Consider the following 26,089-nt stretch of genomic DNA (forward strand, 5'->3'; position numbering starts at 1 on the left):
ATATAGATCAGTTCTGATGTTTGAATGGAGCCTTTGCTTCTCCCTCACCTCAGACTGACTGCACTTGGCAGTTCGGGCTGGACTTTTCCCATGAGGCACAGGGTCAGACTGATTTGCATATGGCCATGTCTGAACTGGGGTGGCAGAGTGGGCTAAAGAACAGTGATGGATTAAACCCAGATCTGTTGACTAGGTGTGAGTGTTTGATTGGTGCAGATGCTACGTCCATCACCACCCCCTTTTGTCCTGCACTTCGTTACTGGCACCACCAAAACACTAATTGCGTTTGCTGTCAATTTCAGGCCCCACTTGCATCTATCCAGGCTACAAGCTTTTTTTTAAAAATACATTTGCTCATCTGAGGACCTCTGAATGAAGCAGCCCAGAATGGCTCCTAAGCTCTTTTAATAGGTTCTTTAGAAGGACCATACAGACACGGTTGACATTTGATTGTGTCCATATTGTAACTTTTGATGGAATTAGAAAGATTACGCATTAAAAATGTGTGGAAAGTGGTTATTGCGAATTCAGACATACTCCATTTACTGCCTTTAAAGAATGAGCCGGTTGAAGAAAAAATCATTTTATTATGCTCTCGGTAAGGAATTGACAGTGCTACCAATTTCCTACCGGTAGTTATCTGGATAATTTGTAAACATATCAGTCACAGGAAATGCCCAGAGCGCAGCAATGCAATTTCCTTTCTTTAATTTACATTGGCAAGTGAAAACAGATTAACTATAGAACTGCTTCAGATGCATTCTATGTCAAGATGGGTGTTTACCCCAAGAACCACAACTCGATTGGTCATCCATTTTGCAGTGTTTTATGCATGTGATCGGACTGCATTTCTGCTATATATCCTGAAATAAACAGAGGTTAAAAAATAACAATGGAAAAGTTGCTCAAACTGAAGGCACCAAAAAAAGTGGTAACTATAGTATATACAAACAGATTTACAGAGGGCAATATGCCCTGTATTACCATAGTTGCCTGTGGTAAGGGGCCATTACTCAAAAGAAAGCCTTAAGTGCATCATGATGCCCCTCCCAACTTTGGTACTGAATAGTATATTAATCTGCACATATTGCTCATGCCATGCTGATTTGTCATTATAAATACAAGGCAAATCCCGGGATAAATACTTAAAACACCCACACGATTATACCTGTACTCCATGACATTGTAACATGAATTCAAAGAAAGTCAGTGTTCTCAGTTGCATTGTACTGTGGTGACATGGCATTATATCTTCACACTTTTGTAATATTTCTTGGAATGTGAGCCAATTAGTACACGTGTTCCAGTGAACATGCAAGGCCACATATGTTGGCCAGCTGAGCAGAAAGACAAACTGAAAGACCCTTGAAGAAAGATTAGCCTAATAAAATGTAATTTTCAAATCACTATAGGAAACCAGATAACGCACCACATGAAGATAAAAATATGCAATTTATTTTTTTTCTCTTGTCAACCACACAAGTTGGTTAATACAAACATATAAAGAATAATAAGTATTAGACTCTAGGTTTTAAATATTTAAGTAAATGTGGAAAGTGCCATTCTTTTTATAGATTAAAAACAATTTAAAAATTAGCATTTTGTGCTTCCTCAGCGTTTAGTGTTCACCCAGTGGTAGCGGTCCACTCGGGGACCTGTAAATGCAGCAGACGGGCGGTATGGTTTGAAGCCTTTAGCAGGAGGATAGAAGCCCTGTTTGTGAGGATGGTAGCCATCATTGGGATGAACCTTCTTCCGAGAAAACTGGGACCACACAGGGCTAGTGTGATGGTTGTAATCACAGGACTGGAAGAAAAAAAAAGTAAATTATATAAAATACATCTAACATAAGATTGTTACACACTGAAGAATGCCTCCAACACTCAAGTACATAAATAGTCTTATTTCAAAGTTACTTAAAATGTGTGTCAAGTGAGTTTAAACAAGCTTAAAGGCAAAACAGATCTGTTCTGGCCATCTGAACATCTTGCTGAGCCAAACAGTAGCAGCTCATGACATACACTCCCCCCAAATTAAAAAAAAAGTGTATAGACACGGCAGACCTGTTCTAGAGCTAAATAGGTGGAGGTTTTCCCAGAACTGAAATCTCACCACAATCCAAGTGTTTGTGACTAACTACTGCCCACTTCTCCTAGTTCATGGTTGAGAAGTTGTCAATGAATGGCTGACATCTGAATCTCAGATGTCCCTCTTGCCCCTCGCCATTTCATTCTTGCTTAACTGCCTAACCTCCACACTATTCTAATACCCCAGTACTGTTTTTGGAAACCTCTTGCATATCTACCTCACAAGTTTTATATACAGCACTGCAAAACTGAATTAATACGTTTCGGAAGCCAAAGGTAATTTAAGCTACCAAGAAAACATAGCTTTTGGATTCAAACTAGTGACTTAGATGGAGCCTGTGTGTTGAGAAGGGATGTCCGGTGACCAGCCACTTAAAACTTTGGGAGGGAGCCACACAATAGAATAAATAAGGATGCTGATTTATACAAGCATTCAATGTATTCTAGGAAAAAGGCACAAAAATAAACCCAAAAAAAACCTGACCGTTCCGTTTGCAAGATGTCAAACAGAGGTGCTGACTCCAATACATCTACTCTACATTTGTTCTCTAAACAGAGGAACCCGAGGAACCCAAAGAACCACATTGACGTTCATGAAAGTGATCTGTATTGAGCGATAAAAAGCCCAGCATGAGACCCACCCCATTCTGCCATTTGTAGCTATTGAAGTCAAAGTTGGTGGGGGAAACCTACTGCAGTGTTTTTTTCCGGCGAATTTGGTTCTTCTAGTACCGCACCACTTAAGACTCAAGTCATGCCTACATCCAACCTACAATTTGTTGGGCAGATTAAATATAGCTGATACAATTTATATGAATCTCCAGTTATAGCAATATTAACTTGTGTCCAATCGCGGCTGGCATGGCTCACGGGGAGGGGGATGGAGTTTAAAAAAACCAACAAAAATTAAGAAAAGTTTACCTTTCCCGGGTCCGGTGTCCTTGCTGCTTGGTCTGCTCCTGCTTTCCTACCTCTGCAGGAACTGGAAGCAGGCTGCCTGCCTCCCCTAAGCCAATCACAATGCTGCAATGGCAGTGTTGCGCGATTGGTTGGGACACCGACCACACAGGCCATTTTCTCCGTGGAGGCTGCAGGAAGCTACATGGGGAAAAGGGAGTGCGCACATGACTGGTTTGGTCGACACCAGAGGGCCAACCAAACAGTCGGGGCCCGCGGCATTGGGATAGCCACTCCTCCCCTGCCCTCAAGCAGACCCGCCTGCCCCCAACCAAATCCTTCTGTTCTCTCAGTGCAAGAAGCAGAAACATAAAATGGTATTTTATACCGTTTTAGGTTTCTGCTTTTCGCACTGCGAGAAAGCAGTGGGGCGACGCTCCTGTGCAGACATTGAGGATCCGCCCCTGATTGTGTACCAAAATGGTTAACTGATCTAGCTTGGATTTAGAAGCATAAGTTAAATTGAATAATCTTGCCACCAGCTTAACAAATTAAGTAGACTACACCCATTGCTATTTAAATGCAGACGTAACTTTAGGTATGTTGTGCCATACTTTTAGACTTTACTGAATTCATTAGTTCTTCCCTGTATTTTGCATAGACCACCATTACAGGAATTCACCTAAATGAAGGTTACTGGTTTTTAGATTGGTTTTGACAGATTACCCATTTCCAGACCTTGTAAGACCAAAAACAAGAAACTAGGGGGGTAGGGAGGAGGGGGCGCTTGAGTTCATTTAAATGTTGATCTCCTACAGGATTGGACAGAAGTTGTGCTTTCATGGAAAGGTTTTGCTTGTCAGCATAGCTAACCCAGACCTACCATATTCAGGATAATCTACGCAATAGAAAAAAAAAGTCAAAGCTACAGCTAGATTGGGAAATGAATGCTTGCTGTTTATTATGATCCGACAGACAGTAAGCCAGAGTTATTCATTGTGAAAAGCATAGGTTATGCCAGTAGGCCTTTATGGGTGGATTGTTATTAAACCGTCTTAAAGCCTGTTGACAAACATTCTCCACCTTTTATTTTTAAGGCCGAAATTCGAGGCACCTTCTGACAGCCTCTTTGTTTGTTTTTAGGCTTGGCTTGACACAGTCGTCTGAGAACTTACCCTAAGAGAAGCACTGTGGCTCAGTTCAGGTGTTGATCTGGTCTACATGCATTTGATTTAAAATGAAGGGAGTTTTCATCCGCCTATGCAGTAGTTCTATTGCTCATAACAGACAGGACCTCTCTAAGAGTTATACAGTATCAATAGCAGATGGGGCCAATAAAGTAAGGGGCTTTACTTGGCATTACCCTATTCCCAGTACAATAAGAATGCGTTTCACATTAAAATGTTTGCCAAAAAACACACAAAGTTGCTTTATATTGTGAACTCTGACAAATGCAATAGGAATGACTCTTACATTGCAAATCCAGGAACATTTATAAGAAGTGACCACATATTTTAATGTTAGACAATACAACAGGAACAGGTTTAACATTGGGAACTTTGTACTGTACACCATTCCATTACATTCATCAGGTCCTTTTTAAGGTCTGGCCACAATATAGATTTCATGTCTCAAGAAGACCTGCTGTTCATGTATACATTGGGGCAGCCTAAAAAGGTTAGATGATCTCTAGGCATAGACCAGATTAATGTTTGCATTCAAAATCAATGGGCCCATTTATTTTTTAATGTGACAAGAATAGCCTATCCTTTACATTTTGAACTTGAAAAGGCATATTGATAACCTTTGATTAAAAAGCCTCATTTTCCATTACACAGACAAGGAGCACGCTAGGTTTATAGTTCGTGCCTTCCCTATGATATTTATGTAGAGTACGTGATTTGTAGCATGGTTAGTCTGCAAGGCCCATTTACTTGGGGTTGCAATTTGTAACACCTGAAACGGTAAGCGTTTGTAATTTTGATGATAGTATCTAGCGGCGTGTGCATTATAAAACTTTAAAAATAAAGCACTGGCTGGACCACAATTTGTTTTGTTGTGCTTTGCGGTTCAGTGTATCTAGCCCACATCACCCCAGATGAACTGGTTTTCGATCAGAGGTGACTTGCTTATTCTAGGTGTTTTTTGGTTGGTAAATAAGGGTTGGGTGTATGCGATGGGAAAAGGATGCTCCGTTTGGGAGAAAGCACACTTCACATGTACCTTTTTCATTCCCTCTTAAAGCTGAATGAAGAAAAGTGGTGTTGGTTCTAGGTTATCCTTAGAACAAGGCCTCCATTTGGCAGCTACAGGCTTGTCCCACTCCTCACTCTTGCCACCATGACCAAAACTTGAGGTTACTGTTGGAAATAACCCTTTCTAGGGTGCTTTCCCTCAACTTTTTGCTTTTCTCCTTCCTAGTTTTTTGTTGCTCTGGACTCTAACCTTAGCGAGAGCGCGTTTGGCCCTTCTGTGCAGTGTCAAAGCGCGGTGCTCATCATATACATACTGTGGATCAGTGTATATACACGATTGGCTGATACGGGTTAGCTGCACGTCCATTGTCATGAGGGTAAGACCTATACCAGGGGAATACATCTTGAATGCACCGCCACACAGGTAGCTCATCATTTCTGCCACAGATTTGCCTTGGTGGGGCCTGTGTGCAGGGGTTACTGTTAGGGCTGCAACTGAAATCTCTGCAGACTTGTAGTGGCTTGGAGCTGGTGGTACTCTAAGAAGGGGACTATCATTTTTGGGTTTTTGCTTGGATATTGCTGGCTAGCAGCTAAGTAACAACTGTCATGGCCTAGGTCTTGAAGTACTCACCAAGAGCAAGTGAGCTGGTCTCCTGTCCACAAGGTCCCAGAGACACAAAGGATTTCACTATTTACACAAGAACATGAGGACCACACTGGGTGTGGCGGAGACGGGTGGCAGTGATCGTGGTTGGGAAGAGGACCATCTTGACATACACCATCATCTCGTCTAGCTGTGCAAGAGGAGTGTGTTCGCAAGATGAGCCGCCATCTGAGGTACTGGGATGTGAGGAGTGTGAGGGAAGCTTGCAGAGTCGGAGGGGCAAGTGCTTGCAGCCAGGGGACCCTTGCTTGTTTGCCAGAGTGTGATGTCAGAGGTACGTTGGGGGAACCTGAACCAGGAGCCGAGACTGTCTTCGGCCTCCAGATCATGAGGAAGACAGTGCATGGCATCTCAGCCTCTGTCGGAGGTAGTTGGCTCCCTCTCCCTGGACCAATTCTACAGGGTGCTTGGTTTTAGAAAAACCGGACAAGACCAGAGGAAAGGTTTAGTGTGCCTTGTAGACATCTGCAACAGACTGTTAGCGGCCTACGGCAGGTGACAACTCCGCTTGAGGGGAAAGCATTTCTCTGGACTTGGGAGTGCACCTGCTTCCTGGGTCTGGATATCAATCCCACATTCATGCAGATGCCTTCGGGCACCTGGAGGTCTAATGCTGATGGACGAAACCCAGCTAGGTGGTTCCAACTGTCTAGTTACCATGGCACCTGCTGGGGCAACATGCAAAGCCCTCCATCAAAAAACCCCGCTCTACCTTTCAAACAAACTCAAAAAAGTGGGCAGTGCCCGTTCGATGAGAAGCACTAACTATCCTCCTCGCCCCCCCCCCCCTTTGCTAAAAAAGAAAGCCGCACAACCTCAATCCTCTGGTAAGGCCCCCAGCATCTGGAATACCCTCCCTAAAGACCTACTACTGAATCCTTCATACATCAGTTTAAAAAAAAAAAGACCTTACATTGCACCTGCTCAACAAATATTGGGATCCATAATCATTTTATGCCCATACCTGCTATTCAGTCTCTTCCTTTTTGAATCTCCAACCCCCCCCCCTTTCTCCCACCTCTCCTGCACCAACACCTAATAGCCCCTCACCTTACCCATCCACACCTCTTGCTTGCGTCCCCCTTGTTTCACCCTGCTGTTTAAAATTAGCCACACCTCTCCAGTCTCGTCTAACCCTTCAGTTTCATTCAAAATAAGAGCCTAGTTCCTTTTTTACGGTTTAATAATTTGTAATTATGTTATCCATATACTGCCTAGTAAATAGCTCCATCCTTTCACTTTCACAATGAGTCTAGTTCCCTTTACTGTTCCATAATTAGTCATTTTTATCTCTCTATGGCTTAGCAAACAGCTTTATCCTTTCACTTTATATCATAATCAAGATATGTTATTCACTTTGTTGCTTAAGCCTATCATATCTCAATGTTTATTTTTGTTACCATTTGTTTTTGTAACCCATGTGCTATCATCTTCCCAATGTAAAGTGCTCAGATACATAGGGTGAACCAATCAGGGCAGGGAAAAGCTAGCACACGTCGTCAGGGAGGCAGGGCTGACCGTCCCTCCCCAGAGGGTACAAAACCCCAGGGGAGGCTGAACTAATCCTCTTTCACGAGCTCCGGCGGCAGCAGACCAACAAAAGGATTACCCACCCATCCCTGCAACAAGGAAGTGAACGGCGGGGTCCCAGGCAAGAAAAGTGTGTGGACTTCCCCTTTTGGTATGGACTGGCTGCCCATGGAAAAGGGCAAGCAGTCGTTGTGGGACTCTGGGCTGGCGGGAGAGGTGGGACTGACCTGCTGGTGGTCCTGACCACTCCTGCCCTACCCGTATGACGGGGTGTCGGTTTATAAACATTGGAGGGGGTATACCCCGGTATCTTGGTCACAAGTAGAGGCAGATTATTTACCTGCGGCTCTGTTGACCGGAGGGTGGTCAACTTAAGGAGAGCAGGCTATCTTGGTTGTGGCCTGCTGGCACAGCCCGAAGGACAAGCAAAAGGCCCCTTGGAGAGCGGGGACTAAATATAATGACAATCTATAACTTTGAGTATCTAATAATGTTGTGTTGATAAGCAGGTAATTTTAAAGATTTACCTTAAACCTTAATTAAGATGAATAAAAGATTAATGACACTGCTTGGAGTTAATAAATAAAGACTACGCAGTGAATGACAACAACCTGTTTCATGTCTTTTATGGGAAGGGGGCGAATTGCACCCGGTAGGCACACTATGAGAAAGTCCGATCGCTGAAAAGAACTGTAAATTGTATATACAACGCCGCGCATCTAGTTTTGATTTCAGTGTGTGTAAAATAAAATGACAAGTGTTTTTGTGCATATGGTGGGGTCTTTATGAATCATATATAGTGTCAAATGGGGCGCGGAGGGCCGATGTCAATACTTACACTCGAGCCGTGAGGAGAAGCTGGACTGCTTGTGCCAAGCTATCAGAGCATGAGCACAGGTTATCGGACAAGTGTATCGTACACAATCAAATTGAAAAGGTGGATTCAGACTGGCTTCGTTGCGTTTTAGTCAGCCCTAAACCACTGGATCTAATAGGGACTCTAAACTCTGGGGCTATATTACGAATGGGCTTTTCTGGTGCAGAGCTCTTTATGTGCCTGCCGGGCATAACGTGAGATCACTTAACCAGATTAAAAGGATAGTACAGCTCGGAAACTGAGCAAGGTATGCTTAATTCTGTTTTGGAGGTGTGCAGACTGAAAACAAAGCACACACCTACAGAAGTATGGAGTTAAATAAATGTACACACTGCAGGTGCACCAACCCTGCACCAATAAAGTATAGCATGAAGCAGCCTCCCCACCCGCCTGCCTTTCCCTTCTCCCTCCATGTTGACAAAAAACGCGGTTACAGGTTCCTTCCCATTGAGGAGCTTAGGGAAAATGATACCCTCGCTTCAAGTTGGAGAGAAGACTGCCGATTCATGTAGCCATCTCGTCCAGTTTGAATTATAGTAAAGCAGGCTCACTTGGCTTTCCTAAATCTCTTCCCCGTCACCTTCATGCTGTGCAAACTGCAGCTGCTGCATCTGTTACTTAATGTAGCTCCAACACTTCTATTAAATGGCAGTTCCAATTCCTCCACAGGTTACCACTGAACAAACGTATCTCATTCTAAGACACCGCTTGGTACACTATGCACTTGGCGGCTATTGTCCTGAGCATCAGTTTGGTTGGACCACAGCTCCATCATACCAGAGCAAACAGATGTTTTTTTTTCTTGTTACTCACTCCATTCCTCGTACGTCAGAGGTAAACTACTCTTGTACAACACTGAGCGGTACGCCATCCCCAGTGAAGCATATTAAAGCCAGACCGGTTGCCATTGCTGGCTACAAATTGGCCAAGGCACTCTATAGGAATTGTACCCCACAATTGTGCCCATCCCCAAATCATTTGCGGCTTATGAAGCACCCAGCTTTTGAAGCAATACCCTAAAGCCCCAAAACAGACAAGTTCACTCCATCTAGACTAAACCTATAGATTACACGGACTATGGATATACTTAAAAAAAATCCTTTTGGATGGGTTTTCTGATACAAGCCATACCTGGTAGATGCTGTTTGGGTTGCTGACCGTTGGGATGGTTTTCGGCTCCTTGATGGAGGTTTCTTCATCCGAGGAGATTGCAGAATAATCAAAAGTGGATTTTTCAACAGCAATGCCAATACACCTGGAGATCTCGAACTTCGAGAATTCATTGCTCACGCCCCCATCAAAGTGGGCAACTGTGAAAGGCCGACTTTTCTCACCATACCTACAACGCACAACACAAACTGGTTAGATTTACCCAGGGAGCAATGCAACAATACACTCCTAAATTAAACAGCCACCTTTGGGCAGCAGGCATGTTACCCAGGGGCGGCTCCTCCAGTTGAGGAAAGTAGCGTTACCTCGCCTGCTGTAAGCACAGCAAGCATACATCAACAAGTAGAATTACTGGTCAATGCCATTTTACTTAACACTGCAGTGCGCCGGCAGAGCTGAATCCTGCAATTGCCGGATTACAGCTGCCCCTATGGTGCGCATGTCAGGTTGGCCGGCTCCATTGCTACAGGCAGAGCAACACTCGCAAGGCGCACCCAGCAATCCTCCCATTGCTGTGAAACAGCTTTGGGGAGGGTAGGTAAGGGAAAAATCGCAGGCATAGGCCTCCAGCCACAAAATGAGCGCTGGGTTAGCCTGCTCACACCAATCCTGGAGCTGCTCTCCAGGAGAGTAGCTCCAGGATTGATTGCATTGGTGTCCACTGAGCAGGAAGTATGTCCTTCCCTTTCCTGTTCGTGGACATGGATCAGGGCGAGAGTTGCGCACCCAGGGGCGCAGTATAATACAAGTTTGGTGCCTTAGCGCTCTACCATATTTTTTTTTATAGTTTTAGCCGCCACTAAGGTTACCTTCTGGCACTGGAGCTAAATAAATGGCTCCTGGAGAGATTCTTGTGCAAGTTAAAGAACACAACTGGTTAATATAAATAATCAGTGGCATCCTGAATGTGGGGGAAATATGTAGCCCAGATATTGTGCTCATTGAGCAGTTAATTGACCAAGCCGTGTAGTCTACTCAATGTCATTACAACGGGTAAATAAAATGGACATTTATATCAGCAACTTCTTAGAAATTCGGTCAATGCATGCTGCTAAAGAATGCAGATTATGGAAAGGAGGACTTCTCCAGATACACCCATACTTGCAACCAACAAAAAATGATGGCACTATACATTTTGGTGGCAGTCGTCTTACAATACTTTTGAAAATACTAGGTTGGTAGATTCCTGCATAGGTTCAGGAAAGTCCACAACATTTTTAGCTTAATACATTTTGGATACAATTAATCTAATGGATCTCTTCGACATGGTCAGTAGTTCTGCAACCAGCTATAATGGGCATTCACGGGAACCCTCGCCAGTCAAGATAGCTTCCTTTCTCCCATTAAGGAAAGAGCTCCAATTGTCACAAACCTAGGTGGCAAGGAGCAATGCTACTGACCTGGAGGGTATTTGTTTAAGAGACGACAACAACGTGGATCACAGCACAAAGGTTGGTGGGGTTTCTATATTGGGAGGCAATTCATAACAAGCAAAAACAGGATACAAGTGGCTTTTTATACCAACATTGGGTCAGCTCTATGAAGAGCTAACATTTATAAAGGTTAAACAGGAGCGCACAATAAAATAAAAAAACGCCTCCAAAAAAAAAAAAACCTAAAGCAGAGTGGCAAAGTAAGACTGGTCCAGGATAGTCTACTGATGCATACATTTTCTTACAAAGAGCAAGGGAAACCAGTTTTGTCATTAAATATACAGGTCTGACCAAAAGGCAGTTACGTTACCAGAACATTAAATAACCTGGGTGCAGAACACCAGAGTAAATTTAGATTGCGTTAATAAAAAGAGGTCGCTCCAGAGAAAATTCTATCCAATAATTTGGAAACCATCTGCCTCTCCCAATCTACGGGGAAAGGCAGGTTGAGCCATCTTGAATACCAGGAAAGTACCTTTAAAAAGGCACATTTTTCAAACCCAATAATATCCACTAGGGTAACTAGTTTACTTTTTTCAAGTCAAGACATCTTTCACAGTTTTGTGCATGTGGGTGGCCATTACAGACCACATTTTTGTCCCTACCACAGAGCTGTAACAAAACCTCTGGGGGGTGGGGGGTGGGGGGGGGGTAGTAAGGGGAAAAAAAATCTGCTCCAAGATTGACTGCATTGGTGTCCACTGAGCAGGAAGTAAGTCCTTCCCTTTCCTGTTCGTGGACATGAATCAGTGAGAGTTGCGCACCCAGGGGCACAGTATAATATAAGTTTGGTGCCTTAGCGCTCTACCATATTTTTTTATACACTTTTTTCAAGTCAAGACATTTCACAGTTTTGTGCATGTGGGTGGCCATTACATTTTTGTCCCTACTACATAGAACTCTAACAAAACCTCTGGAGCACACACAATTTTAGATGAAAAGCAGAGATACGTGGGAGGTTGCACGGCCTTCCAATTTTTGACCTCCTGGCAAAGCCAAGTCCACCAACAATCTGGAATGAAGCCCTGCATGGATACCTCCACGAGTTAAACAGTACAAGCAGCAGTAGAGAACCGGCAAAATGTGGACCCCAGACAACTAGTCTGTCCTCAGAGACAAGATTGTTGATCATTTCTGTAGCTTTAGGCAGGGTCACTAGAACATTAGTCTCAAACGTACAAAACATATGGAATAATGAGGTTCAACCAAACTCCAGGAGTGGAATCACCCATTGAAAGTTATTCTTGCCCACTAAGAGTGGTACTGCAAGAAGTTCAGGTTGCCCAACATATTCTTGCCACAAACAGGCAGAAAGTAATGGACAACAAAAGTAAGCTTTAGGGTGTTAAGTCTTACCAGCATCTACTACTTACTACAGAGGCCATACAGTATGGGCACTAAACATGCTTTGCATGCCAATTCTGACATGCAAATTGAAGAAAACTAAGAAGAACCCACCTGCAGGACACCTCAAACGGATCAACCCATATGGTCATCTCCGCCGGCAAACCCAAGTCACTGAAGTGCACACTGCTCTCAGCACACGCCCTCAGCAGCATCAAGTCAGTTGACTGTTGCTTGTTAATCCGGATGCATCTATGGGATTGAAGGCAGAGAAAAAGGCAAGAAAGGGTTCAAAAACGTCGCAACAAGTTAGACCTTTATGTCAATGAGACCTCAATGATGAAAGGCCAGCAGGGGAGAATACCACAGAATAGGAGGGATAGCAAAGTGGACTGCTCCTAGGTCAGACAGTGGTTGAAACATCTGGACACATTGAACAGCTTTTACCACCCCACCCAGCATTGGAGGTGGATGCATTAACACAAGTGTACAGAGCACACTCCATGTGTAACTGTACCAGGGGAAACCCATACCCTCCATATGAAATTAGATGCAGCTGGGCCCCAAGACCTCCCTACACACACAAAAATCAACCCATCTGCTCCCTACCAGTGTCTTGGGCAGATGCCTGCATGAGGTGTAAGCCATGCTGAACCACTGCAATATGCATTACTCATTCAGGCGCCCAACGCCCATTGGGCTAAAAGGGCGCCATCCCCCCCCCCCCCGCCCCCGTCGTCTGCAGACCGTGCGGCTGACTTCCATGCACTACAATACCGAAAGTAACCAAAAATGCCTTCCCCTGTTTAATTATTTTTAAGGCTGCACATCGTAGCTTTATTATCGGGTGCCTTAGCATGGCATCTGAGAATTCGATTTTAATTACCACTGCCAAGAGGCCCAGGTTCAGCCTGAGCCAGCCATCCTCTAAAAAGTTTCAGCAAACCGCCCTGCCCCCCACTTGGTTTTCTTGGAGATACAGAGGTGCTATTCTTCCCTGAAGGCAGGGATTTCACCTAAGCAATTTAGATGTGCTGTGCAGCATGGGGTGGGAGTGGGAAGATGTGCACAGCAGGGGGATACGACGCCTGCAGGATTTCCTTTCCAAAAGAAAAAAAGTGTCACCTGCACTGGCCAACCCTTTTCCCTGCTGTGCACATCCTCCCACTCCCAGCACCAAGAGTCCTGTAGTGTGAGCTTGGGTTTTGTCACTGACCATTCAAGTGAGCACTGCCTGCCCTGGGCCTTTTGGACACAGCTTCGAGGAACACCTCAACCGAATTTCTCAGGAGTCGTCCTTACTTTTATCCAGTCTGTACTTTGGAGTGGATTTGGTGCTCGTAATTTTGAGGCTGTGGGTTTGACTGCTAGTTCGGTATTGGCCTTCTCAATTACTTTGGCTGGGAAGGAGAGCGGGGATATGGATCTGTAGTTCTTGAGGTCGGCAGAAGGTTTCTTCAGAAGGGGGTTGAACTCACGTGTTCCTAGACTTCAGTGAAGGTGGTGGATTCGATGGAGCAGTTGATTGTGCAGCAGAGTTGGGTACAATGGAGGCACTGGCTGCTGAATATGTGATGTGAGCAGGGATCAGATGGGGCTCAGAGTGGATGTTCATAAACTTGAGGGTGTTAGTGGTGAAGGAGGTCCAGTTGAGTAGGGTCTGGGTCTGTTGGGTGCAGTGAATTTGCCAGGAGCTAAGGGGGCACGGGGGATGTTTGGTCAGAGAGCCTTGATCTTGCAGTGGAAGAATGTGGCAAGGTTGTCCAGAGGTCTTGCGAGGGGGGGGGGGGGGGGGTAGGGAAATAGGTCTGTCGTCTCCATGCCAGGTTTGGTGAACTTTGACCATGGTGAAGAGTAGTTTGCGGTTGTGTGTTGGAGTGGATGTGTTCTTGTATGGCCATTTTCTTAGTTGAAGAGGTGGTGGTTTCAGTGACTGGGGTTTCGAAGGCTACGTGATCTGCCGAGGCCGTGTTGCTTCTCAATCTTGTCAAGTCATTTGCAGGTGCGCCTGGAATCTTCGAGGGGAGATAACCAGTTGGCTTTCTTGGAGGGTTGCTTGCCTGAGTGTTTCCTGAGGGGTGCACGGTGTTGGCGCAGTTGGAGATCTATGAGTGGAGTTTGCGTGCAGAGGCACTGGGGTTTGTGGATATTTGTGGTAGGGTTGCAGTGAGTTGGTCCTCGGTGACTTTCAGCCATTTTATGGGTGGCAGGAGGGGGGGTGCTGGTTTACAGTGGGTTTGGTGAAGGAGAAGTGGATGCAGGTGTGGTTAGCCACACATCTGAACTACAGTGGACCAAAGGAGATGTTGCTGCTTGGAGAAGATTGGGTGAGTGTTTCCTGCTGAGTGGGTTGGAGAGGTGACCAGTTGTCCAGGTGGAAATTGATCGGAGGAGGCTGCAACCATAGAGGCGAGTGGTATGTGATGAAATGGATTAGGGATTCGCTTAACAGCGGTGGTGTCCGTGAGGTCTGTAGATGAGGGAGCCACGGATGGTGGTATTCAGGTTGGTTTTGATCTGGAAGTCTAGGTGCTCCACGGTGGTAGAATTGTTATCCAAGCTGGTTGTGATGGAGTGGGTTTTTGTGTATGATGGAGATACATCCTCCTGGTCTGGTGGAACAGTCTTTGTGGACCTGATTTTGTAGCCTTCTGGGATGGCTACATCTGGGGCCTTTGGTGCCATTCATCCAGGTTTCAGTGAGGCAGGTGATGTCTGTGGAGAATGAGTCGAGCAGATCCCGATCTCCACGTCATGATTTCAGAGGGAGCGTGTGTTGATTAGGATACAGCATAAGCTATCTGGCCTGGTTTTTGTGGGTCATGCAGTGAGTTTGTTTGGTGTGGTGGTGGCAGGCAAAGGTGCCACTGCAGTTGTGGCAGGAGAAAGGGCCCTGGGTGTCTATTGGCAATGCGACTTGGCAGGCTGAGTGGTATCTGGTGTTGAGGGAGTGGATGATGCTGGCACCATAGCAGTGGATGTCCCAAGAACCAGGGTATATGGCACTGGGCGCAGTCTAGACGTGGAGAGGCTTGCCTTTGATGCATCTGCTACACAGATATCAGAGCAGCAAAACAGATACTCACCACTGGACCACCAGGGATGAGGTGCAGGTGGAGAGAGCCTTGAACACAGCCCTGCAAGGGTCAGGGGCAGCAGCAACCAGGCAGAGCTGTGTCAGAAGGGAAGCAGTTCACCGATAGGTCAGTGAGATAGCAAGTATAGATCTGGTTCCACTGAGGTCTACACTGTAGCTCATATTCTTTACTGTTGATTCGCAGCACTCTATAAACCCATAAACCCCTCATAATGTAAGATACGCATCAGAACTAAAACTAAATACTCAACGCCTAAGCTTCACATCAAATTAAACCTCCATTAAGAACTACGTACATGTTAAAAGTTCCACCGTCTTTCAGTCCAGAACATTTCCATACAATGAACTCTGGGATTTATAGTTCAGCCCACCACACACACACACACCAGTTGAATATAGTGTTCTTGATGCCATGGGGAAAACTGGTAAGGTTAGCCTTCATTGAAAGACTGATCCAGTTACCCCTTTTGCTCACCTGAAAGCTTGCCCTTTCGACGGGTTCTCCAAATACCAGTGGTTTCTGTACTTTGCAAACAGGATACTTGTCAAGCTGGCTGCAAATCGCTCGATTTTCTGCTTGCTCATTTTCTCGTGTTTTTTTGCCAGTCTTGTGAAAAAAACGACTGTGGCAGCAATTTCGTCCTTCATTTTTCTTTTCTCACCCCCTTTTCAACTCTACTCAATAAAATGGGCACCAACACTAAAAACCTTATAAAATATGAAAAATAAATATAGTCAAACAGAAGCAGTGAAAATGTTCACACCACACCCAATTACAAGTCCGCATTTATGGGTACAAAGTTATTTTCTAGGAAAATGGATTATAGTGTGGCACTGAGCCCAAATATGATTGAAGGGAACTGGCTTGAGTGTTTCTCTTAAATCCACACTGGACAAATGTTAAACCGTTACAGGCAATTCAGCTAATGTTCACATCGCCTGTCCGAGATTAAAATGGAACATTAACAAAGGCTATATGCCTAATGTAATGTTCCAACAGCTATTTTATAAAGAAACACATGGGAGGGACTCGGAGGTATCCTTGAAGAGTAGTTCCTCATGGAGTTGAAAGCAAACACTGGAGTGGAAGGATATATCCAATGTTAGGTGAGAGATTAACACCAATCATGGCTGAGTCAAGCCACGATTGACTATCTGAAGCCATTGGCTGAAAGTAACTGTTCGAAAAAACAAGCCTTGGTAAATGCATTAGGTTTCACCAATGCGATTAATAAGCAGTTTTTTTGTTGTAAACTGTAGCTTGCTGAGTAGTAGTAGTGGTAGTGTATTTTCTAAAGCGCACAGCTGCCCCAACGAGGCGTCCCGGCGCTGTACAACGCTGTGGAACCCTTCCTGGCTCTCCCTGTGAGATTTATTTTATTTATTTATTTATTTATTGACATTTGTAGAGCGCGGCGAATACCCGTGGGCGTCTCGGCGCTAGTTAAGGGATGGATCAGCAACTGGGGTAACTGCCCCTCCTGGGCACCCCCAAGGTGAAGCCAGGCATCCCAGTGTTGTAGGGGCAGTTGCGGAGATTAAGCAAGATATTGCCCAGAGTTGCAGCGTGGGACCCATGATTAGAGTAGGCGCCGAGGCGAGAATTATCAAGTTCGCGGACATTGAGCCCAAGACCCTGCCGAGTCGGGACTTGAACCCTGGTCCCGGGCCAGATCTCTGCTTCATAGTCTGCCGCTCTAACCAGTGAGCCACACTTCACTAGTAGTTGTACAATACAAGTTACAGAAAGTCTGGGTGTTATGACTTGTTAATGTACAAAAAGGAAATATATTGTGCTGTTAGTAGTTGTATAGTGCAGGCAAGTAATGGCAATTATTTTAAGGAAATTAAAGAGGGAAGTAGAATTAATTGCTTTGATAACATTGTGTTTAGAGGAGTTATGACAACTTTTGGCCCCCAGTGCCACTGCACCATTCAGATCAGGACCCCGTTGTCTGTGAGGTAACTGCACTCATGACTGTGTTTAGTATTAAACTATAGCATAGCACATGTATATTAACTATTTTTAACGTGCAATATTTATTACAACATTTAGAGTTTGATCGTAATGACCAAATAGATTAAGTTGGGAAAAAAAACAATCCGATATTGCCCACAAAGTGCAAAGATGTTCTGAGACATGAATAGTAAATGACACAAAGTAAGCATACGGTTATAAGATCTCTTCCTGTGGAAGAGGCAGAGTGCTTCTATTGACAGTGAATCACAAACAGTGTGAACAGCTATGATACTTCGTATCGTAAATGTGTGCGAACAGGGGAAGTACTCTAAAAAAAAAAAAAAAAATTGGTTCACACTAAAGTGAATAAGAACAGTAATTCGGCCATGGTAACTGATAAGCAGGGCTGTTTCTACCATTAGGCAAGACTAGGCTGCCGCCTATGGCGGCGAAAGGGCTAGGGCGGCAAAAGGGCGAATTTATTTTTTATTTGAACCTACGAAATTAAAGCTCGGCAGCCGCCTAGTCTTGCCTAATGGAAGAAACGACCCTGGTACTCGTCCTGTAACAATTCACTGCGGAGTTCAGTTTAATGAAAACCTGCTTTGACTTTCCGCCCCACACCTCCCTTTGTTCAGGCCCTAGACCGCGACCCCAGCGCCCAGGCCACGACAATGAACACAGCCCCAGGTCTAGGAATGATGCCCAGCCGCCCGGGCCCTTCGGGGCATTATGTGCTCTTTGCAGTACTGTCACTTTAACTGGCTCTTTTGTTGCTGAAAAAAGCGCAATTAAAAAAAGGGGCGGGCGGACTGCCAACCAAACTTCGCTCTCCTTTCTCTGCTGGGCGGCGGTTTGCGCTTTCAGTTAAATTCTAATATTTGGGATTTCTTTGGCTCCTTTCATGGAGCACTGCGTTGGGCTTTGTGGCGCTCGGGACATCCCGTTGCCACCCGGTGTGAGAACTTTAAAAAAAAAATCCCCAAGGAGCTGCAATAAAATGGAGTTGGTCAACTTCATTTAAAAAGTTATGGGGGAACTTCTCATCAGCTCTGCGCAGAGTTCCATCCCAGAGGATAGGGCGAGGCGCACCTCCTCATGCTCTCTACTCACGTGTTGAAGTTATCAGTGCGCTCAGTCCGCGCTGGCGCCATTTTTGAACCTGTATTCATATTTTTTTTAACCGCTCGGTACCTTTTTGAAGACATTGTTGGAAGGTTGAGCAGAGTAACTGCGTGCCGATTGCCTCTTATCCTGCAGGTATCACATATAACCTTTACGATTTCATTACTGGTAACTGGTTATTGGCTTAACTGAATGATTAGAGATTTGCTCTTAAATTGCCTTCATCTTCAACATGCCTTACACTATTGAAAATGGGTATTGTTCTCTTGAGAAATTCTGGGCTGAAATATTGGTAGCTCAGTGAAGTTGGCGCCTGTTGTCATAATAATAACCTGTTTGTGCCTAATAAAAATTAATGTGTCCTCTTGATGTAATGCAACTTGGGCTTGTGTAAAGTGCTCTGACATATCACGCTATATAAAACTCAATTAAAAAAAAGGAACTGACCACTAGCCTAGTGTCATGCCCGATACAGTTATGCGGTAGTGACTGTTTAGGCCAGCATCAATGTCCACACAGGGATTTTTGAGCCAATGCTTGCCCTTTTGAAAGTAAGACTACAAATCCCAGAATGCAATGCACAGGTGGCTGCAAACCCGGGATTGGTTGAAGGTGTTCCACAACATGGAACCACTTGTCAACTATGGTTAAGTGTGCATGATTCTGCCTTGCACCACTCAAATTCTGGTCAGGATTACTCTCATAGCGGTACCATGCACAAGCTTGTAAATGACTTCTATTCACAGCACTAAGAAGCTGTTCATTCTGTGTTGTACGCCAAACTTTATTATCGTCTTGCCATAGTCTCCGATTAGCGCAGATTTGAGCATCATGAACAATAATCTCTCGGACATGGAAATCTTTTAATTGTTGTGATCAGCCTCTATTAATGGATACAATGGTAGATAACTATTTCAGGTGCCTCAGTGGGAAAAAACAAGCATTGGCAAAGCCACTAGGCCTGGCCTTGGAAGAAAGTACAAGTTACTATTTTTGTTGTTTCTGGTTTAGAAAACGAGGTGCACTTGATACCTCTGTGGTATTTAAACACAAGGCCCTATTGGGCATCCGTGTGCATTGTTCTGTGAGTGTATGGCTACAGTAACGGTCTGGCCTGGGCCTTTTGTGGAGATCGTTTGCAGGACTGACTTGTGATCGTGTTTCCTGATCGTAAATGAGAGTAACATAGAAGGGTTCGGCAGTAGAGGGTGTGCCTCTCTAGCCTGGATGACAGGCAGAGGGAGTGATGGTAGTCAAAAAGGTAGGGGGCGGTATTTTTCAATTCCCGTCTAGGGCGGTGAGACACCTAGAAACCGAGCCCCCCTTTTAAGATATATTAAAGACAAGAGATTTTGAAAGAATAGCACAAGCAAAACCTAAAAAGTGAACATTTGATGAAAAGGGTCTATCTCTGTATGCATATTTTTAACAATAAGTATGTTTGACAGCTGTGCTGTTAAACCCACACCCAAAAAGTCAAGTCTGCCGCGCAGCACAAGTATTGCTTGAACACCGCAGAGGGGGAATCCGAGGAACGAGAAATACTTGTGCAATCCGGGACAGCACTCTTCAGGGACGGGACATTTAAGTCACCTTGATGATAAATGCATTAAGTTAATTACACTGACCCCCGTCAGTGCTCGAAGGCAAGCTCCCAGCATGGAAGCCGGTGTTGCGGACATGATTGGAGTGTGGGAGCAGTCGCAAGGCAGACTCAGCACTCGGGCCTCTCCGTGAGGGAAAAGAGGTTCTCAGGTACACAGGCAATGCAATGTACCTCAAAGTCTTTCTATGAAATCTCATTCAAGCAACCGCGTTAGGCTGCTCTTTTTGCCGCTTGTAGAGCAATAGGGAGTCTGCTTCATAAATGTCCGTTTGGCAGTCCAGCCGTAATTGTGCCTCCCTAGCAGGCAACACTGAACAGGCTTTACTACAAGCAACAGTGAATGATACGCCAAGCATGACACGTAGCAAAAAAAAAAAAAAAAACACGCGTGCTTGGATGGGGGTTTTGTGCTAGACAAACCACCAGGGACAAATACGTATACCTAACACCAACATGCAAAGGGTTCTGGGAGATGTAGTCCGCGGTTGCTCCTATTGAACGGACACCCTATAACGGATTTTGAAGCGAAAATCCAACTTCTGGAAATAGGGAATAAAGACACCGCGCTCCTAAATGAGACCTCCTCAAACCGAGGTGCTCACCGATGAAATGTAAAGCCTGCTGGAGCAAGAACAGGTGAAACACCAAAAATGGGACCTGCACAAGGGGAAGGTAAGCTGGCCGAAGAACGAGTTCTAGATATAAAAATGGGTGACGTAAGGGTGGGGATTTTATTTATGTGAACAAGCCAAGCTTTTGGATAGGTTTAGAAACCTCTGCAAAGCATGTAGCAATATATAAAATATTCACATTTTCAACTATACATACATCATGGAATGTACATTTGAAAAACGACACCTGAGGGTTGCAGGGACACATCGGGGTGCATTCAAGGGCCAGGAGTGAAGTATGCCACAATCTGCTAACACTTGTAGAATGTTCATAAGTTCTATATAAAAAGCAACCACTATTTCCTCTCACAACATTTAGACCTCGTTACCCTACCTTGCGCATTGCAAGTACTGACAATTCCTGTACGGGGAAAGGTGAAGGAATCCAGGGGATTGAACCAGCTTAGTTTGGAATGAAAGCCAAAAAGATCTCCCCTCCCACTCCCTAAAAGGCAGATTTTCCTGGTCGCCCATTCCATACAAAAACCCAGGAATTGGAGTATAAAGAAACCAAATAAAATAGTGCTTTAACAGGAACAGCCAAGGTTCGATTTCAGAGGGCCCCCTCAAACTCACCCCTCGACTTCAAATCCCAGTTCTTCCTCCCTACTAACGCTGTGAGCGCCGATTCACGTTTTTATACAGGCTGAGGTAGGCTTGCTTGAGGCTAACAGGCAGCCCCACAGGTGTGTTGCCTGACACTGATTAGGCTGGCCAAAACGTGGGGCGGAGAGCTGACCCCCTTTCTCGTATTAGAACATTTCATTGAAGCTTTTCTCTGCCTCGGCACCGCACATTTCTGTGTTTAATCATCCCTCTTTGACAGAAATACATGCTATTTTGTGATGTAAACTTGAACACCAGGCAACAACCCAAGATCTAAAGTCGTCACGTGGTAGGTATGAGTAACTCACCTTGTTTCCGTGTTTTTTTTTTATTCTGAAAGTTTTAGTTTTGCTTCTGCCCTTACAATTGACGCACTACAAGCACCGGATACATGAAAAGAAGAATTGAGTGGAGCAGGTGACACCCGCCATGTGGCAACGTGAGATCTTTGCACACGTCTTAGCAGCGATTCATTACCATGTGGTCCCATGTCATGTCATATGTGACACACGACCCTGAGTTACTTGGCAGGTCAGCGGGGTTTGGGTTTTTCTGATGAATCCAAGCCATTGGGCACACGCACATCACGATTACAGGGACGGCCTTACAATTTGCACATCAAAGCAGACAGAATGCATTAGGCTGTTAAAATTTCAGGACTGGACATGTGATCCTCTAGATGACCTTTTGTAATTTGAGACCTCTAGCTTGCCAAAATCCTACAGTCCTTCTCCTAGAAGATATGTTTGCAGTTTACATGCTTTATTCTCCCAAGGTTATTAGCAAACGGATTTTTTCAAGGCAGGAAGAGTTGTTAGATCGCTCAGTGTCAGCAGGATGCAACTGTTCTATTAGTGTTTGCAAAGGAATACTACAACTCCCAGAATGCACTGAATTGTGATTGGAAAGCCCAGGGCTGGAAACCTGGAGGCACGTGTACTATTTTTTCATGCAACACGGTACAGAAAGGGAACTCACGTGAAAGAGAGAAAGCAGAAATGATCCATATTAACAAAGATATGGAGCATTTCCCCTCTCTTCTTGTGCTGGTGCTCTGTGTGCTGCCTAGCACCAGTGCAGACACCCTTGCAGGGAGGTTCCCTTGCACAATGAGATACATTCCTACACACAAAATCCTTATAGTCGTATACCTCTTTCTGTGAGGGCTACAGAATGCACCATACAGGAAAAGAGGAAGTAAGAAGTATAAATAACGCGCCAAAGGTAAGCCCGTCTGCGCCCCTCCGCGCCTGGACCGCGCCCAGTGCCAGGACCCCTGGCCCTCGAGGACCCCGACCGACCCGCCTGACGTACTCCGCCGCCACCCTCATCGCACTCAACACCGGCCGACCCCCAGATTGCCACCAAGCCACACCACGACGCACCCACGGACCTTTCAGCTGCCACGCCTGCAAGTTCACCTGCATCCGGACCTGCCTCGCACCAGCACCCGCCAAGTCGAACACCAGCAGCACCCACCTCAAGTGCATCCTGCTCAACACCCGCTCCGTCCACAGACACGCCGTCGAACTCTGGAACCTCCTAGACGCCACAGCCCCTGACGTTGCCTTCCTCACGGAGACCTGGATGAACGCCTCTTCAGCCCCCGACATCGCCATCGCCATCCCAGAGGGCTACAAGATCGTCCGGAGGGACCGCAACGCCAACCAGATGGGAGGAGGCATCGCCATCATCCACAGGAACACCATCCGTCTCACGACCAGCACCGACAGCACCCTGACCAGCGCCGAACACCTGCATTTCCAGATCCACACCAACCCGAAGACCACCCTCAGAGGCACCCTGATCTACCGACCCCCGGGACCACGCACACAATTCAGCGAGGACATCGCCGACTTCGTCAGCCCGCATGCCCTCCCCTCCGCTGACTACATCCTCCTGGGGGACCTCAACTTCCATCTAGAAAACAACAACGACCGCAACACCAGCACCCTGCTCGACAACCTCGCCAATCTTGGACTCAAGCAGCTGGTGTCCACCCCCACCCACCTCGCCAGACACACACTCGACGCAGTCTTCTCCTCCAGCACAGATATCGACTTCAGCCACGCCACAGAGCTTCAATGGACGGACCACAGCTGCGTCCACTTCACCTTCAAGAGAACGACGACCCACCACCACCAGCAACAGGCCGCCCGCAGAAGCTGGAACAAGATCACAGCAGACCAGCTCGCCACCTCCCTGAGCCAGCACCCTCCTGCCAGCTCAGCGAACCCCAGCCAGGCCGCCGACAACCTCACTAAGTGGATCAGCATCTGCGCGGACGAGCTCGCCCCGTTGAGGACCCCGCCCAGCAGACCCGGCAGCAAGAAAGCCCCGTGGTTCACCGACGAACTCAAGAGCTCCAAGAAGAACTGCAGAGCCCTCGAGAAAGTCTGGAGAAGGGAACCTACACCGGACAACAGGACCACCCTCAAGCTGGCCACTCGGAAGCACCACCAGCTGATCCGCGCCGCCAAGAAAACTGCATTCAAGGACCGGCTGGACAACAACGCACACAACAGCAAGGAACTCTTCAACATCGTGAAAGAGCTCTCCAACCCCAGCTCAGGAAACAACGACATCACCCCATCGCAAGACCTCTGCGACTCCCTCGCTTCTTACTTCCACAACAAGATCGCGGACATACACAACAGCTTCAACAACCAACCAACGCACACCATGACCGAACAACCTCCCCCCACCACCACCCTCCACGCCTGGACCCCGATCAGCACCGAAGACACCATCCGCACGATGAACTCCATCCACTCCGGATCACCGACCGACCCCTGCCCTCACCACGTCTTCAACAAGGCCGACGCTGTCATCGCACCCCACCTGCGAGACATCATCAACTCATCCTTCGACACCGCCACCTTCCCTGAGAGCTGGAAGCACGCCAAACTCAGCGCTCTACTCAAGAAACCAACAGCGGACCCCACCGAACTCAAAAACTACCGCCCCATCTCGCTCCTCCCGTTTCCAGCCAAAGTCATCGAGAAGACCGTCAACAAGCAGATGGCCGCCTTCCTCGAGACGAACGGATCCCTCGACCCCTCACAGTCCGGCTTCCGAGCCAATCACAGCACCAAGACCGCCCTCATCGCCGCCACCGATGACATCCGAGCCCTGATGGACAACGGAGAAACAGCGGCCCTCATCCTCCTAGACCTCTCCGCGGCATTCGACACTGTCTGCCACCGCACCCTAGTACAGCGCCTCAGCAACGTCGGAATCTAGGACAAGGCACTGGAACGGATCATCTCCTTCCTCGACGGAAGAACTCAGAGAGTCCGCCTACCACCGTACAAGTCAGAGGCCTCCGAAGTCATCTGCGGCGTCCCTCAAGGATCCTCTCTGAGCCCCACCCTCTTCAACGTCTACATGAGCCCCCTCGCGGCCATCGCACGCCAACACAACCTCAGCATAATCTCCTACGCCGACGACACCCAGCTGATCCTCTCCCTGACCAACGACCCCGCCACCGCAAGAGCCAACCTGCACGAAGGGATGAAAGAGATAGCCGAGTGGATGACGACCAGCCGCCTGAAACTGAACTCTGACAAGACGGAGGTCCTCATCCTGGGCTCTTCACCCTCCGCCTGGGACGACTCCTGGTGGCCTCCCGCCCTGGGCACCGCACCCAAACCGACAGACCATGCACGCAACCTGGGCTTCATCCTGGACTCCTCCCTCTCCATGACCAGGCAAGTCAACAACGTCTCCTCGGCGTGCTTCAACATCCTACGCATGCTACGGAAGATCTTCTGGTGGATCCCCACCGAGACCAGGAAGACCGTCACCCAGGCCCTCGTCACTAGCCGACTGGACTACGGCAACGCCCTCTACGCCGGTACCACCGCCAAGCTCCAGAAGAGACTCCAGCGGATCCAGAACGCCTCAGCCAGACTCATCCTCGACATCCCACGAACCAGCCACATCTCCGGACATCTGAGAGACCTTCACTGGCTCCCCGTCAACAAAAGGATCACCTTCCGCCTCCTCACCCACGCACACAAAGCCCTACACGACCAAGGCCCGAGCTACCTCAACAGCCGGATCAACTTCTACGCTCCCAAACGCCACCTCCGATCAGCCAACCACGCCCTCGCCGCCGTCCCCCGCATCCGAAGAGCGACTACAGGAGGAAGGTCCTTCTCCTACCTGGCCGCCAAGACCTGGAACTCCCTCCCGACCGACCTGCGCCTGACCCAAGACCACCTCTCCTTCAGGAAGAAGCTGAAGACCTGGCTGTTCGAGCAGTAGCGGCACCCCCCCTCCCCCAAGCGCCTTGAGACCCTACGGGTATGTAGCGCGCTCTATAAATGTCTTTGATTGATTGATTGATTGATATAAATAAAGATATTTCTCCTCAGTAGACCTGTTAGGTAGGCACAAACACAGGTTTCCTTTTTTTCCCCTTTATAATTTTTTTATTTTCATTGCAAGAGAAAGACAAAAAACAGAAAAATTAATTCGATCTAAACGTAAGTTATTAATACAGAGGTACTAGTCTTAACAAAGTCAAAAATTCATATAAACATACCCCAAATTCTCTCTCGTTTTTTCAAGGAACGTGATAAACACAGGTTTCCAAGTCTTTGGAAAGCTGAGTTTGTGTCAAAGTACATGGGGGGAAGCATGGTAATGCCCATGCTCCACCCAGTTAATGTCTCCCCGATGGTAAGTTATGCATGGCTCTTTGCGTTCTTTGATTTTTAACAATCCACGCAAAGCCACACAAAGTGGCTTTGCATGCCTTAATAAATGCCCAAAATGATTTCACGGAGGGGCTGTGCCTCAAAAGTGACGCAACCTGAC

At 46.6% G+C, this 26,089-nt stretch overlaps 1 protein-coding gene across 1 annotated transcript; it reads right to left on the reverse strand.

Annotated features, from left to right (window-relative positions):
• Positions 1-568: 568 nt before the first annotated feature.
• On the reverse strand, positions 569-21,282 carry BTG4 (BTG anti-proliferation factor 4). The gene is made up of 5 exons (XM_086958846.1): positions 21,236-21,282; positions 15,773-16,005; positions 12,315-12,452; positions 9,385-9,592; positions 569-1,806 (listed from the first exon to the last, which is right to left on the reverse strand). Exons 2-5 carry the CDS (start codon positions 15,943-15,945, stop codon positions 1,612-1,614), a joined length of 714 nt encoding a protein of 237 aa, XP_086814972.1. The 5' UTR covers positions 15,946-16,005; positions 21,236-21,282; the 3' UTR covers positions 569-1,611.
• Positions 21,283-26,089: the final 4,807 nt, after the last annotated feature.

This window comes from Lissotriton vulgaris, chromosome 2_1 (genome assembly GCF_964263255.1).
Source record: "Lissotriton vulgaris chromosome 2_1, aLisVul1.2, whole genome shotgun sequence".
NCBI classification, from domain to species: Eukaryota; Metazoa; Chordata; class Amphibia; order Caudata; family Salamandridae; genus Lissotriton; species Lissotriton vulgaris.